The 15,819-nt window shown below is 41.0% G+C and overlaps 1 protein-coding gene across 4 annotated transcripts in view; it reads left to right on the top strand.

Moving 5' to 3' along the window:
- The first annotated feature begins 6,757 nt into the window (after positions 1–6,757).
- Positions 6,758–15,819, top strand: part of Myb (MYB proto-oncogene, transcription factor) — a 33,060-nt gene continuing 23,998 nt past the window's right edge. For 3 of the 4 annotated variants that reach the window (XM_040283363.2, XM_040283362.2, XM_040283361.2), the window contains exons 1-5: positions 6,758–6,892; positions 11,170–11,287; positions 13,080–13,151; positions 14,930–15,022; positions 15,272–15,492. In XM_040283363.2, the coding sequence (XP_040139297.1) occupies positions 6,870–6,892; positions 11,170–11,287; positions 13,080–13,151; positions 14,930–15,022; positions 15,272–15,492 (527 nt within the window). In that variant the 5' untranslated portion in view covers positions 6,758–6,869. Of the gene's footprint in view, positions 6,893–6,923; positions 8,217–11,169; positions 11,288–13,079; positions 13,152–14,929; positions 15,023–15,271; positions 15,493–15,819 lie in introns of those variants that run through there. The other variant, XM_078019086.1, reaches the window with a different exon arrangement.

Genomic DNA, 15,819 nt, shown 5'->3' with positions numbered 1-15,819 from the left:
TAGAAGAAAGTGGTAACAATAGGATGGAAAAGGGGTCCCATGCATGCAAGAATTATCCAGCAAAATGACCAATTCTTTCTTTCTATGGGCCCATGCCTAGTACAGACAGAGCTTCACATCAAGTGAAACAGTGCATGTGTTTGTTTATTGCAGTACTGGGGATTGAACTGAGCAGGTGCTCTACCACTGAACAACATCACCAGTCATTTTTAAAATTTAGAGACAAGATCTTGCTAAATTGCCAAGACTGACCTCAAACTTGTGATCCTCCTGCCTCCGTATTCCAAAAAAAAAAAAAAAGAATTACAGGTGTGTACCATTGTGTTTATCAGTGACAAAGAATTATGGAAACATTGTCAGGTGCACAAAGGTAAAATAGGGAGCTATTTGGGGGAAAGTGGAATATTAAAGACTCAAAACACCTTTCAAGATCTTTACTGCATTCTCCACAGTTTGAAGGTCTGGAATATGAAGCTCAGAAAAATTGTGTTCTGCCCATATATTTGGTGGACCTGACCTAGACAGTTTGTTGTTTTCGTTATTCCAATAAACTCCTAAATGTCATGCATCTTTTGTTGTTGTTGTGTCTATTTGCATTTCTATTGATGAAAGCTTGCATTTTGTTGACTGACTTTGAAAGCTGCTATGTTACATTTATAACATATATGGGGGAAGCATAGAAAAGGAGGAGAAATTGACTAAGACCAGTTATGAAGAGACATTACTTCTAATTGGTTTTGATGACTTCACCCCAAAGCTTTGAAAAAATATAGTGCTGTCACTTGGAGAAAAGTTAGTGATTCCATAAAACAGAGTTTGGAAGGGAGAAAGAGGTAAGGCCTTCTCTCTGCAGCAGTATTTTTCAAACAGTGGTTCTCCGCCTATAAGCTCCTGACCAGAAGAATAGAATAGAATAGAACAGAACAGAACGCATCAGATTGCATGGTTAGTAGTGAGGGGTTGTTTTTGAAACTTTTTTTTAAAGTGTGTTTTGAGACAGGATATAAAATTTGATTCTTATTGTGAGTCTTAGTCAAAAATGTTTGAAAGCTCACTTCCCAGTATATATTTATTCTCAGAGTAAATGAAAGTTTTTCCAATATCAGTTGAAAAATACAGAATTCTATTAAATGAAGAAATGAAAAAATAGTTTTTAAACTTTCCTTACTCCCCAACAGGTCTCTCCACTTAGCCTCTACCTCTCATTCTCAGTCCCATCTTTCAACCTCTTATTCTCCATGGCTTCCCCTTGGTCATCTTTTTTTCAGCAGTACTGAGAATTGAACCCAGGTTCTCAGGTGCTGAGCTACATCCCCAGCACCTTCCTTTTATTCTTTATTTTTGAGACACAATCTCCCTAAGTTTACCAGGATGACATTGAACTTGTGATCCTCCTGCTTCAGCCTCCGGAGTAGATAGAATCACAGATGTGAGCCCCATCTTTGGTCATCTCTCTAAATACATGCATACCTAGGACAGAGTACAATTATTACCTTCATGCATATAAACTCCTAAATAAAGCATGTATTAAGTATGGTGCTGTTAAATATTTATCAACAGTTTTCCAGGGCAAACAGCCCTTATTGTAGAATTTGCCACTCTCGATAGTGTAACTACTCCAGCCAGCCCTAGTCAATTTCAAGCTACTAATATTAATTCACTAAATGTAAAATCAAAAAGAAATGCCCACAACATGTAGTACACAGTGTTTCCACGACAGAGACATAACAACAACCTCAAGTACACAGATAACAGGAATATATAATAAAACAGAAAAGGATGAGTTTTGAATATTTATTATTGTTTAAACTGTATTTAATTGCGAGTTTGTACAGTTTACTTTTTTAAATGGTTGTGTCTAATAACTGGCTCATAGCTCCAGCCCACTACCATCCTGGCTCAACCTCTTTACCAGGCTCCCATCCCACATTACCACCTGCTCAACAACTCAGTGCAGACCTCTTCCATAAGAAACCACAAACTTAACATACTGAAGTCTAAAACACTTTCCTCTTTGAATCCCCTGGTACACACTTCTCTTCCCCTCTTGACTTCCCTATTTCTATTAATGGTACTTCCAATGCTCATCGAATCAGTTGCTAAGTCTTGAAGACTCTGCCTGTGCAATGATCTTCTAATCTGCCTCCTCCTTTCCATGTCACTTGGGGTTACTGCCCAGGTCCAGACCAATTAACTGGCCTGTTCCCTTTAAGTGTTTTCTCAGTCCAATCTGACATTATTGTTATATTAATCTTCCAAATGCACAGCTCTGACAATATAACAATATAGCTCTTCTATTCAACACACACACACACATACACACACACACACACACACACACACACACACATGACCTTCAAAGCTTTCCTTGTTCCAGGTAATTTGGACAGTTCCACTGTGCTTGGAACAAGTCTGTGCTTTCTGATTGTGTGCTTTTGCTCACATTTTCCCCTTCCTCTACAATATTCTTCCCTCTTTTTGGAAAGACTCACACCTTTTATTTAAGACTCAGTTCAAATGGTAATAAAAAAATGTGAGTCGGTTGTCACAGGAATATACAAATGGATGAAGATTTAGAGAGTAGAAGCAAACAACAAGTGTCAACTCCAGGAATTGTTTAAAGATTAAAAAGTTATTAAAAGGGCTGGGGTTGTGGCTCAGTGGTACAGCGCCTGCCTAGCACATGTGAGGCACAGGGTTTGATCCTCAGCACCACATAAAAATAAATAAATAAAATAAAAATATTGCGTTAATCTACAAGTTAAAAAAAATTAAAACCTTTTAAAAAAGTTATTAAAATGTATTTGATCAACATATCTTACAGAGACTATATGAAACATACCACTCTAAGGTAGGAATTGCCCCATTGTTATTACTAAGAGGTTTGCTGGAAGCCAACATGAGATCTACCCCAAACCTATGGATTTCATTTATACATGCTACAGCTGTTCTTCATTAACTGAAATGATTAAGAATTGTCTGTACTTTAACCATTTGGCATTTACTGTAATTGTTTCCCTTCTAATGCTCTAAGCCAAATTGGGTTGAGGGGGTGGGAAGGGTAGGCGGTAGAGACGTGGAGCCACTGAAGCCTGGGCTGACACCACCATTGAAAATACTTTTATCTTTAGGATGCTGATCACAGTCATTCAACATCCACCACATGCCCAGGATTTCTCAGCAGTCAGAAGAGGCTAGAATTTTTATCTTTTATACGCCTTCCTTTCTTCAGGCCTTCTCCAATGTTTAGGGTAAAATAAAATGTTTCATGTACTGGCTTTTTTTTTTTTTTATTATTTATCTCTTGAAAAGTTTTTTATTTTTTATTTATTTATTTTTTATTGTTGGTCGTTCAAAACATTACACAGTTCTTTATACACTTTGATGGGGAGAATTATGATCAGCAAATGACCAGGTGATTCCTTTTCCTTCAAAGCTTCAAATATGAGACTGAAGTTCAGTAGTAAAGAAATGAGGAATGAGGTGCTGCAGTCCTATGGTTGCAGGCACCAACTTTCCAAGGGAGATTTTGAGTTGTGGACAGCCTGACTCCTTAGCTCAGGAGAGGTGAGAGGGAAAGGAAGGCAATGCAAAAAAAAAAAAATGGTAAAAGTATATCAAGACAGTTGCAGTTATCAATAAGGGGCCTGCAGATTTTTTTCCCCCATGATCACCATTTGAATATTTGTTAAAATGAAGATATTATGGTTCCACATGAGGCCTACTGAATCAGTTATTAAGGAGACAGCCTAGGACTGTAAATTTTTCATGGGACCACCCACTGATTCTGGTATACACTAAATTTCTTTTGTTGTGTGTGTGTATGTGTGTGTGTGTGTGTGTGTGTGTGTGTGGTGTATAGGGGACTGAATCCCCAGGGTCTTATGCATGCTAGGTAACAGCTCTTCAACTGGGCTACATCCCCAGCTGGTACACAGCAAAGACTGAGAATCACTCTTCTGTTTCCAGCCAATTATGGCCTGCAGACTGAATACAACTTTCCAGTTAAAGATTGTTTTCAATTTTTAAAGGGTTGTGAGAAGAGGAAGAAGAAGTCAATAACAGACAAGAAAAGAAACAGAAGACTATGTAATATAGCCCACAAAGCCTAAATATCTAGCTCTTTGGAGAATATAAATATATAATATCTAGCTCTTTACAAAAAAGTTCTCTGATACAACCAGTGTGTCACCAGAAAAAGGCTATATCTGAATTTAGCCCCATTCCAGTTAAAATAATGATGTAGCAGACCTTAAAAAAATATAGGAAGCAATGACATATATAAAATTGTTGCCAAACAATACATTTATAACAATTAAAAAGTAGGTGGAAATACATAAATACAGTTATAATGAGCACTCTGTAGTCTTTGAAAATATATTTTCATCCATACAATAATTTTGATAATGCCATTTGATTTTATCCTTCCATATATTTGTCAAATGACAATATATTAGCAATTGAGTTAATAAAAATTATTGCATGTATATACTTACTGGACTATGCATGCACTCATAGTAGAAAAAATGTAAAATTTTTACTGTGATACATAAAACAATATCTGAGGAATAACAATATTATGAATTCTCTAAACAACCCATATGAAAATGATTCACAAAGGGAATAAAGACAAATTGAATTTAGTATCTTTCTACTTAAAAGAAGTTTTAAAATCATGAAGTAGTTTTACATATTAAGAATTCGGGAAAGAGGCTATGAACTCAATTTAGGAAGGGTTCAGATACTCACATTATGTCCAAGAAGATCTGCAATAGGGAATAATGCCATTTAGATTCATAAAGTGATCCCAAAGTGAGAATGCAATTTCCTTAGGGGTAATTTTTAGATGTTTTGCCATTGTTATTTTTTTTAAGTTTAGTTTTCATGTGAAAAAGTTCATTATAGGTGGCACACACTTATAATCCAAACTACTTGGGAAGCTGAGGTAGGAGGATCCCAAGTTCTAGGCCAGACTGGGCAACTTAGACTTTTAGCAACCTAGGGAGACCCTGTCCCCAAATAAGTAATGAGCAGGGGACATAACTCAGGGCTAGAGGGGTAGAAAAAGAAAAAAAGAAATAAAAGACATTTTTCATTATAGAATCTAGAAATAAATATTGGCCTTAAATAGTTATTTAAAGAGGGATGTCTTTTGGAATTATGAACTGAAATATCTTATTTTTTTTCTCAGTGTTTTCCCCCCTCAGGAAGAAAAAAATGTTAAAATTTTAGGAGCAACTAACATTTTAAAATAAAGAGGTAAACTGTGCAATAAATTTTAAAAAACAAAGCTTCAAACACTGAAGTCTTGAAACCTAGCATGCTTCACCATTTAATAAAATTATGACTCATTTTAGTAAGAACATGCTTTTTTAGTAAGAAAAAATGCTTTCTGAGCTAAGTTTGAACTGCTGGGGCACATGGGACACCCACAAACCCAGTCAGCAGAAGTCTCAAACTCCTAAAAGATTAAAGGAAAAATAAATTAGTGTGTGCAGAGAATGAAAAAAAAAAATCCCCAATGGTACTCATCTATAAACAGAAGTAAAACTAAAACTCCCCTAAAATCCCCCAATCATCAATCCTTATAAACTCAGCACTCCTCTCTTTACTTCTTCAGGACCCCTTAGTTAAGCGAACACGAAAGTCTGCTGACTTGTAGCTGGTAAAATTGAGCCCTCAAATTACACTAAGCAGGGACACCGACCTCGGTAATCACAAAGTGTTTTAACTTTCAAAACCACTCATGCAAGCGTAGGGTTTGCTGAATTTCGCGGGGGGCGGGCTGGCAGGAACCCAGTGGATTTTTTGCAGGTGTGTAATCAGTGTGATCCAGGGCGCGCGCACTATGCAGGGGGCAGAGGTGAGTGGAGAGCGCTGCTTGGGCGGGGCGGAGTAGGTGGGGCCGGGCGTGTCCCGGGGTGAGAGAGAAGGGCATGTGACAATAGGACGGTGGCGTGTGGGCTGCAGGATCTGGGAGGGGAGTGAAAGCTGGTGGGGGAGTCCTATATGCAAGTGGCGACAGCTGCAGGCCTACTCGTATTTGTGTCCCTTGTCACTATCAAATTAAAGATGTTCTATTAAAAAATTATAAAGACCTAGCCAAACATTCGGGGGGGGGAACCTCCCATCCTCTATTCACTCACCACCCAATTCCCCTATCTCCAGACGGCTGCGTTTTAAATCCAGTCTAAAAATCCAACCCCCAATGTAAGAGTACTCCCACACCCCTTTCCACCCTCGCAACTGAGAGCACGGCGAGCTCGGGTTCTCGTGTCCTGGAGCACCCACAATGGGGCTACCGTGGTGCAGCTGCCCAGGAGAAGGGGAGGCAGCATCAGCGGGACATGGCGCGGGCCAGCGTCGCCGTGGCCCGGGAGCGGGGTTTGCCCAAGAAAAGGCGCTGCCGCAGTCCCTGGTCGCCCCTCCCCGGGTTCTCGGCCCGCGCGCCTCCCGAACCTTGCGGCGCGCCAGGCGCAGCTCGGCGGCGCGAGAACCGGCTGGGAGCGGCGGCCCCTCCGGCCCAGCAGCCCGCCGGCTGCAGCCAGGGCGACCGCGGAGGCGGCTGGCAGGGCGCGTGCGCACTGCAGGGGCGCCAGATTTGGCGGGAGGGGGAGTGTCCAAAGCTCTTTGTTTGATGGCATCTCTGTTTACAGAGTTTACACTTTAATATCAACCTGTTTCCTCCTCCTCCTTCTCCTCCTCCTTCGTGACCTCCTCCTCCTCCTCTTTCTCCTGAGAAACTTCGCCCCGGCAGTGCGGAGCGCTGCTGCGCAGCCGGGGAGGGACGCAGGCAAGGCGGCGGGCAGCGGGAGGCGGTAGCCGGTGCGTCCCCGCGGCTCTCGGCGGAGCCCCGCGCCCGCCGCGCCATGGCCCGGAGACCCCGGCACAGGTAACGGGGAGTCCATGAGGGCGGCCCAGGGCAGGGACGCGCGGGACACCGGGCGCCTAGGAGCAGGTGGGAATTGGTTCCCGGATCTTCTGTGGTGCTGTCAGAACCCGGGAGGACCCGGAGCCCCTTGCCTCGGCCGCAGAAGCGGCTGGAGAGACTGATGAATGGAAGAGTCTCTTCGGGAAATGCATCAGGACATTGGGAAGCACGCCCCGCGGCTCTTTTTGCAAGTTGCACGGGTATATGTTTCCCTTTGGGGGGGGGGGAAGAAGCACGTTCCAGCCGGGGGCAGAGCGGTGTCCACCAGCCTAGGGGAGCCCACCAGGTGCCTGGCGTGATGCCTTGAGTGTCGGCAAGAGAGTCGCAGCCTAATTGCTGGATGCATTGAGATATGTTTGGATTTGAAAGTGCAGAGCATATGGCAGATATAGGAAAATGCCGGATTGTTTAGTAGCTGCAGGTAGTTTATTTAAATTTCATTCATTCATTATGGAGGCATAGAAGAGTGTCAGCTGACAGGCGGCTGGAAAGAAGGTTTTAGGGGACGAAAAGGCTTTGCAAATTGTTATAAGCCCTGGTTGAAGGTTCGAATCATTATTCTCTGGAAGGTTTTTATTTCTACTGCAAACTGCACGCGCACCCACACGCGCTCGCGTTGCACATGTCACCGCACTTGGGAAGGCTGGTCAGGATGATGGGTGAAATGCCCTTACATTTTGACCCTACAGATGGAATGAGGGAAAGGAGGAGGGAAATACTCATAGGAACTGTCACTTGCTGACGGTCCAGCCTCTACCAGCCCCGGGGATTTTCCAGACTCATCACGCCCGGGCTCCCTGAGAGAACAGGTTGCGGGGGCTGGCTCAGTGGCCATAGTGGTCGCCACTCGGCCCAAAGGGACAGAGGCCCTCAGCACCAAGGCTGCTGCTGCGCACCTGGGATGCAATCCTCGCGGGCCCTTCTCCTGGGCAAGAGATCCCGAGGCAGTGCGCACACGTGGACGCGACTGAGGTCGCTGCTCTTGCCCGCGCCCTGCTGCAGCTGCCTTAAGTCTCTCCGCCTCTGGAAGGGCGATCGGACCGACCTTCGCGAAGGCGTTCTGGGAAAAATCCCGTGAAGGCAAAGCAAACCTGCCTGCTTTTTTTCGGGTTGTTTGATTTTCTCATACTTATTTGTTTTATGTACTGGTGGGCATTGGTCCTCCTGTGGCTCTGGAAGTTGCAATGAGCGTGGGCGTGAGCCCTGCAGCAGAAGCTCGAGGCTGGCCGGGGCCTGGAGCTACGCGTGCGTAGCTTGGAGTGGGAAGAAAAGGGGGTCGATATAGGTAAATCCCGGCCCCCTACCCCTCTCACGGGGGTCGACCTCGCGGGGCAAGGATGCCACCCCTTGAGAGGTTTCACCTTCGTTTTTTGGACTTCACAGGGAAGCAATCAAGCTCACCTGTTTTGTTGAGAGCAGAAACTAGCAATAGGAGGAGGGAGCTGGGAAGGGGTGCTGACCCGAGGCGCGCTCCAGGCTCCGCGCCCCGAGATCTTGGCTGCCCCCGCTGGGCGGGGCTGCGCAGGTTCCCCGCGGCTCCCAGGTAGCCCGAAGGGGAGGGGCGGGAGCCTTGAACCTGGCTCAGGGGGAAGAGAAACCCGGCTGCGGGTTCCGAGCCGTTTCTTGCAGGGCGAGCGTCAACTCGGCAGGGATTATTAACCAGGTCAGCGAAATAGTCTGAACCCCTTTTCTAGAATCACAGTAGCGGCCACAAGGCACTTCCTCCCGCTCCCCTCCCTCTTCCCAACCCCCAGCGCTTCTTTTCTTTTTCGTTTCTTTGCACGGTTTGTTTCCTTGACAGAATGTAATATTCATAGTTGTACTCTTGTAACCACACCGGGTCTAGCAGGTGGAGGAGTCGAGTGCATCAAGCCTGAAATCAGCCTTTGAAAGTCCTTTGACTGTTGGGTCTGAGATCTTGTCAGAGCAGATAAAGGAAAAGTTATTTCAGGTCTTTAGCAGAAATTAATCATGCTACTGAGGCGGGCAGGACAATTTAGTGCAAGGAAATCAGATGCAAAGGTCAAAGCAGAGCCCCCGCGCGAAGCCTGGGGATAGCAGTCCTGGTCTGGTCCCGCTGTCCTCATGGCCCTTGCAGAAGGCACATGCCACGTTTTCCCCCAAGACCTTGGTTTTGCACAGTTTTGCCTATTTGCTTAATTTTAAAGAGGCACAGAAGACATAGAGGTATCATTTATGCAAGCTGGAAAGTACCTTAGAAATAGAATCCAAACCCTAATGTATAAGCGAGGAACCGAGGAACCGAAGTCGCGAGAGAGAGGAAGTGATTTGGCCAAGTCACGCAGCTAGGCGGAGGCAGAACTAGGACTGACACCTTATCCTCCAGAGAACTCTGGTCCTGTTTGATTCTAGTTCTTTCTCACCTGAGGTGGACTGCCCCCCTGTGGGCAGCTGAATATTTTGCTTGTTTCTAGACTGTTGTTGCCAAGGGATATGCCCAGTTAATGGTTTGGGAAATGTCCACAGTTCAGGTCTCCAGGTCTAGCCAAACCTAAAAAGTTAATTTGAGTTGAGCCTATGACTCTACTTTCAAATTCCTTTGGTTTTCTTGCTATCCATGATACTTCACAAGGAGCTACTTCATTTGATGGTTTTCTAAGGAGCTTACTACGAACCTTTCAAAAGATGCAGACTTACAGCTCTGGGCTTATGTTAATTTTTTCTTTATAATACTGTATTTTATGTTAAAAGGAAATTCTTTTAATTGTTATTGACTTGTCAGTATTATTATTGTAATTATGATTGATTGTTTACTCCCTCCTGTTTTCAGTATTAAACAATACACTCTTGTTTCAAAGGATAGAAACTAAATGGAAAAAAAAAAAAGAAGACCAAGTAATGGGATTTGTGAGTGTGTGTGTGTGTGTGTGTGTATTGGTAGTTGTACTTGAAGTTTAGATCACATCTTGTCACCATGCAACCTGGATCATCAGATTATTTCTCAAAATAATAGTTTTAAACTATTAGAATCCCAACTCAAGAGTTTTTGATGAGCACTTCTGCTTGACTTGTAGGGAGTTGGTAATTTATGCTTCTGAGTTAGTTAGGTAAGATAAAACCTGTTATGAATGTAAATTTCCTTTTTTAAGATAATTTGCATTATGATATTGCTTTTATCATAAAGCAATCAGTCTCAGTTTGATGGATTTCTCAATATTACAATGACAAATTTTAATGAAGTTTGTAAGGTAGTATAGCTTTTCATATCTTGTTTTATAAAGAAAATTACAGCTGAGAGTAAGCTATGAAATTACTCTCATCTCTTCGGTATATGATAAATAAACTAAGTATAGAATTTTGTCAAAACTCATCAAAATTCATAGTTTTAGTCAACTAGTAAAGGGAAAACCTCTTTTGAAAATAATATTTTTTTTTTAACCCATAGATTTCTTCTGGGGGAATCCCTTACTTTTGAATTGGGTACATTTTAAGATATTTTAAACATCACTCAGTCAAAGATAGAAAAAATAAGAGTAAAAAAGATTCTGACTATTAAGTGGCCTAATTATTCACTCAGTTACTTTGGAAACTGAGTCATGTAAACATGGCCACAGTTGTGTCCTTCAGGCCCAGGGTTTTGAACAATTTGATATTTATGTTAGTGCCAAAACACTTTGATCACTTGATGGTCTTATCCTTTCTCAGGCTTTAAAATGCTTTCCTCTTACCTTCTCCTAAGCTTCTCATCTTAAGGAATGACTATAATTATATTATTGGATATATTATTTCTTGAATTTTTATTGTAATAAAATGCCAGCCCTGTTGGAATAGCATAAGTGATTTGTTTGTTGTATTTGGGAGATATTACTTAAATGATGTGACATATCCCAAAGATTTTGAGAGTGCACTTATATAAAGGACCCGGGTTCTTATTCTTTTTCTTGTCTTAACATTAAGTTTTAAATTTAAACCTTCATTGGTTGGAAGGTTGCCAAATGTGTAACTTGTCACTGATCTAACAATAAGTGCAGGTCCAAACATGCAGAGCAGTAAGACAGTGCCAGGTCCTTTGCCGTATCTGTGGATACCAATAACAGCAGAACCAGTTTACAATACTACAGCAACAGAACGCAGAAAACAATCTTGTTGTGCAAGTTTCCAAAGTTTCATCTTCATAACCTTTGAAAAGCTTGTTGAGGAGTTTTTATGTAAGTTTTGTAATCCAATAGTTTAAATCCTCTTGTTTCAGCCCAAGTCTGCCATTCTTATTTCTGCAGCATATACAGTAGTGACGAGGATGATGAAGACATTGAAATGTGTGACCATGACTATGATGGGCTGCTTCCCAAGTCTGGAAAGCGTCACTTAGGGAAAACTAGGTGGACCAGGGAAGAGGTAAATAATCATATTATCAAAGCATGAAAAAAAATGGTAGTGTATAATTTATGAACAACAAAAGTCCAGCTCAACTCCAGGTGCTACAGCTCATTAGGAGGCTCTTTGAAAGCTCAGCCTTGACTACTTATGTCCCCCACTCATCCACGTGTCCTCTCCTTTCTCCTTTATGCTCCATCTGTTTCCCTCTGCCTATCCAGTTCTCGCTCTTGAGTCCCACCACTTCCTACCATTTCTTCATTAATTACAAAGATATGGCCACTCTGTGAAGCCATCCTTGGCTTCCTCCAAGAGGGCTGGAAGCATCCTCCTGCATTTCTCTGCCCTGGGGTATAGGTTCTGCCTTAGTGTTGATGTGATAGCTACATCTCTCCCAGGAGACTGCATGCCTCTTGAGGATAGGGCTAAACATCACTATCTTTGTATTTCCTGAACCCAGAATTACTCACTGCAAAGTAGGATGTTAATAATACTCCCTAAATAAATGAATGAATTGCTATTTCCAAAAACAAAACAAGGAATAAAACAAAACATGTATAGAACTTACCCCTTTATAATATATTCATTTAATACTCTTGGTATTAATCTTTCACAGATCCAAATATGGGTATGAATGTTTGCTCTAAAACCATCCATCCAGCAATGGGTAGAAAGACTACTGTTCCCCACATTTCTTTTTCTGCTAGTTTATCAAAAGCTTAATCCTTTCAAGAAAGGAAAAGTTCTTCTGAAGCTAAATTATTAAGGTGTGAGGAAAAGTTTCTTTTTTTTTTTAATATTCTCCAAAAAATTGCCACGGATCATAGAAGATTTAATTTAAATATAAGTTATATTAACTCTCTTCAATTTCATTGCATTCTGCTTCATTTAAACCAGAGTACCTTTGGACAGACAGACAGGATTCCCAGGAGACACATGGGAAATTCATATTTTACCTTTAGAGATTGTGCACCTAAGATGATCATTAGGGAAATAGAAGTTCTGTTGTTAACCTGGTTCCTGGTTGTGTCTGTATTGTACCAGGGACCTGTATTGTGAATGGATGTTACCTTTGCAGAAACATAAAAAGCACATTGAGAACGACTCTTGTGAAGTGATGGGACAGTGAATAGTACATGAACTGAAAGAAGCAATTTTCCATGAATGTTTTAGTGTCTTCTGTGTTCTAATATGTTTTGGCCTCATTTAAAACTGCATATATTGATAACAAGAACTAAATGATTTTATTACATTATATATGCATTCAAGTTTTAGTATCAAAAAAGTTATCTTCTATTTTTTTAACATATGAAAGAGATTGAACCAACTGGAAATATTCTATTTTTTTTATTCAAGATCTTATCTATTATCATAGTTCAATGGCTACGGAGTCTAATATTGAAATTTATTTCTTCATCATTAAGTAAAACTTCTAACAGTTGTCATATATTATGCACTGAATAGGTGCCTGGGATTATTATAAATGTTTTGCATAATTACCCTGTGTAATCCCCAAACAATCCTATTGATATCAGCATTCCCATTTTATAGATAACAATACTAAGGTCTGAAAAGGTAAAATAATACATGCAACTGGTACAACTAATCAATAGCTGAGCCAAAATAAAAACTCTAGTCTGACACTAAATAAATCTCTGCTCTAGACCAGTATAATTTATTTTCTGTATTTGGATACTTTAAGTAGGGTTTGTTTCCCCCCTGGATCCTAGCATTAATTCTGTTGTTCAGTCGAACTTGAGCAGAGTTATTCAGTAAATGACTGATACCCTAGGATTATCTTTAAATGTCCTAGGATGAAAAACTCAAGAAGCTGGTGGAACAGAATGGAACAGATGACTGGAAAGTCATTGCCAATTATCTCCCGGTAAGTTAGTGATTTATTCTCTTTGTAATAGAAAAGTTCCTCCTAAAGATTTAAATAAAATATTCTTATAGAAGCTATTAAGATATCACATATTGCCCATATATAAGAAGTAGGGGGAGAGATGCCCCTCTCATCATTTACATTTTATAATGCATGTTTTTGGGATTTCTTTTTTTTTTTTTTTTTTTTTTAAGAGAGAGTGAGAGAGGAGACAGAGAGAGAGAGAGAGAGAGAGAGAATTTTAATATTTATTTTTTAGTTCTTGGCGGACACAACATCTTTGTTTGTATGTGGTGCTGAGGATCGAACCCGGGCCGCACGCATGCCAGGCGAGCGCGCTACCGCTTGAGCCACATCCCCAGCCCCTGTTTTTGGGATTTCCAAATAAATTTTAAAACATTTCCACAACATCTTAAACAAGTGCTTCTTGCTTATCTTTGATTTCTTGAGATAATATAAATTAATGTTATCATGATTTGTTACATAGTAGATACTTAAACTTGATATTTTTTTCCTGTTCAGCTTCTGAATTCCCCATTTTTGTAAATAGCCATATGTTGGAAATCAGGTTTGAAATGCTAGGATATTTTTTACTTATCCCATTCCATTGTCCCTTATGTCTAAGCAGTTATGAAGAAAGCTGGAATTCCTTGGTAGTCTCTCTTATCCTTTACATTCCATGGTTGGGTCACAAGTTAGGTCTTCTGTTTTCTCATCTGGGCTATTCCAATGGCTTCCCCACTTGTAGCTTTCCATTTTTTTCTCCATCCCAAACACTATTGACAGATCCGGGCTTCCTAAAATGCATATGTATCTTATCTTCTCAAAAAGAACAATAGTAGTTGGAGGTGTAGCTCAGTAGCAGAGCGCTAGCCCAGTATGTGCAAGACTCTGGGTTTAACCCTTAACATCACAAACAAAACAAAACCAAAACCCACCAATGGTGACTTAACAGTCTTACAAACTAAGTAAAGTGCTTTGACCTGATACAGAGAAGTCCCCCTACATAGCCCCAACTTATAGTTCCCATGCTGTTTCCTACTTCCTCTCCATAAGCTCATTTGGTGGAATTCATTTCTGCTTTCCTCCTCTGGAATTTTGATCCTTTCAGTCTCACCTCCTAGAATGTTCTCCTTTTCCTTCTCCAGTCAAAAGTTCTGACCATCCTCCAACGTCCACATCCAGAGCTCATTTGGATTCCTTTCCTTAGAAACAATTTCTCCTCCTAAGGGAATGCTTTACTGCCCACCTCTATGGCACTTTGCTTTGCATCTCTCCTTGCATATGAACTGAATTCAGCCTTCTATTATAATTAATTATATATTTGCCTTTTTCTTCATGTAAGATTGCAAGGTCCTATAAAGTAGGCCTACCTTTTATCATCTTTGTTCCTTCCACAGTATAACTTCTTGTGCTCCTGAATGCACATCTCTTAGTTTGGGAAGCAAACTTTATTATATTCCTTACTGGTGGGTTTCCATTGAAGTCTGACAAAATGGAATTTCTAAGAAATCTGTAACTATATAGCCACAGACTGAGGTCAAGGTTAAGTTAAATTGACAGGCACAGGAGGCAAAGCTTCTAATTTTATATGCAAGTTTGATGTATTCTGTACATTCTTTAGCCTGTAAGTACTGAGGGAAAGGTGGGCTCTCTACACATGCCTTATGGTGTTCTTGAATGTTTTCATTGCATATTTTCTCTGTATGACTCATATTAAGCAAAGTCTTCACATGCATATGGTGTTCTATCTTTATGATGGTGCATACTTTGTCTAGAATCGGACAGATGTGCAGTGCCAACACCGATGGCAGAAAGTGCTAAACCCTGAACTCATCAAGGGTCCTTGGACCAAAGAAGAAGATCAGAGAGTAAGTTTTGTTTTCATGTATGTGTGCATTAAAGTTAAGAATATTCCCCAGACATCTTTGTTGGATGTTTCCCCAGCCAAGGAAGCAGGTAAAGTGAGCAATCAGGAAGTAAAGGACTCTGGTCCCATATTTCTAATGAATGAAAGCAGACTTTTAGAAGTTTTCTAAAGAACTTGTAACACTGAAGAATGATTAATGACTCATTACATAACATTAAAACACAGGTTATTTTTGTGTGTTTATCTGAAGGTGATAGAACTTGTACAGAAATACGGTCCGAAACGTTGGTCTGTTATTGCCAAGCACTTAAAAGGGAGAATTGGAAAACAATGTAGGGAGAGGTGGCATAACCACTTGAATCCAGAAGTTAAGAAAACCTCCTGGACAGAAGAGGAAGACAGAATTATTTACCAGGCACACAAGAGACTGGGAAACAGATGGGCAGAAATCGCAAAGCTACTGCCTGGACGGTAATACTATGTCAAAAAATATATTGATTGGGAAGAATGAAGGAGCGGGATTCTAACATTCTGTTTTAAATGTATGAACAAATTACATACCATCAATCATGTTTTATTTAGAACCAGAAAATATCCTATAGTTTATCTAGTAGAGGACGTTTAGGATCCAGCCAGTAGTGAGCCTTGCGCTAAATCTTTGAACTTTACTTAGCCGTGGTTTCCCCATTTGCAAAAATAAGTAATAATCTATATCACAGAGCCAATGTTAGGATCAAAGTAAAATAAATGTCAGAGCACTTTGTAAACTGAAGAGCTCTAAACACAGAAGGAAACTAA

This window comes from Ictidomys tridecemlineatus, chromosome 8 (genome assembly GCF_052094955.1).
Source record: "Ictidomys tridecemlineatus isolate mIctTri1 chromosome 8, mIctTri1.hap1, whole genome shotgun sequence".
Taxonomy (NCBI): domain Eukaryota; kingdom Metazoa; phylum Chordata; class Mammalia; order Rodentia; family Sciuridae; genus Ictidomys; species Ictidomys tridecemlineatus.
Note: the sequence above shows the minus strand (reverse complement) of the source record. Positions and strands in the feature narration are given on the sequence as shown.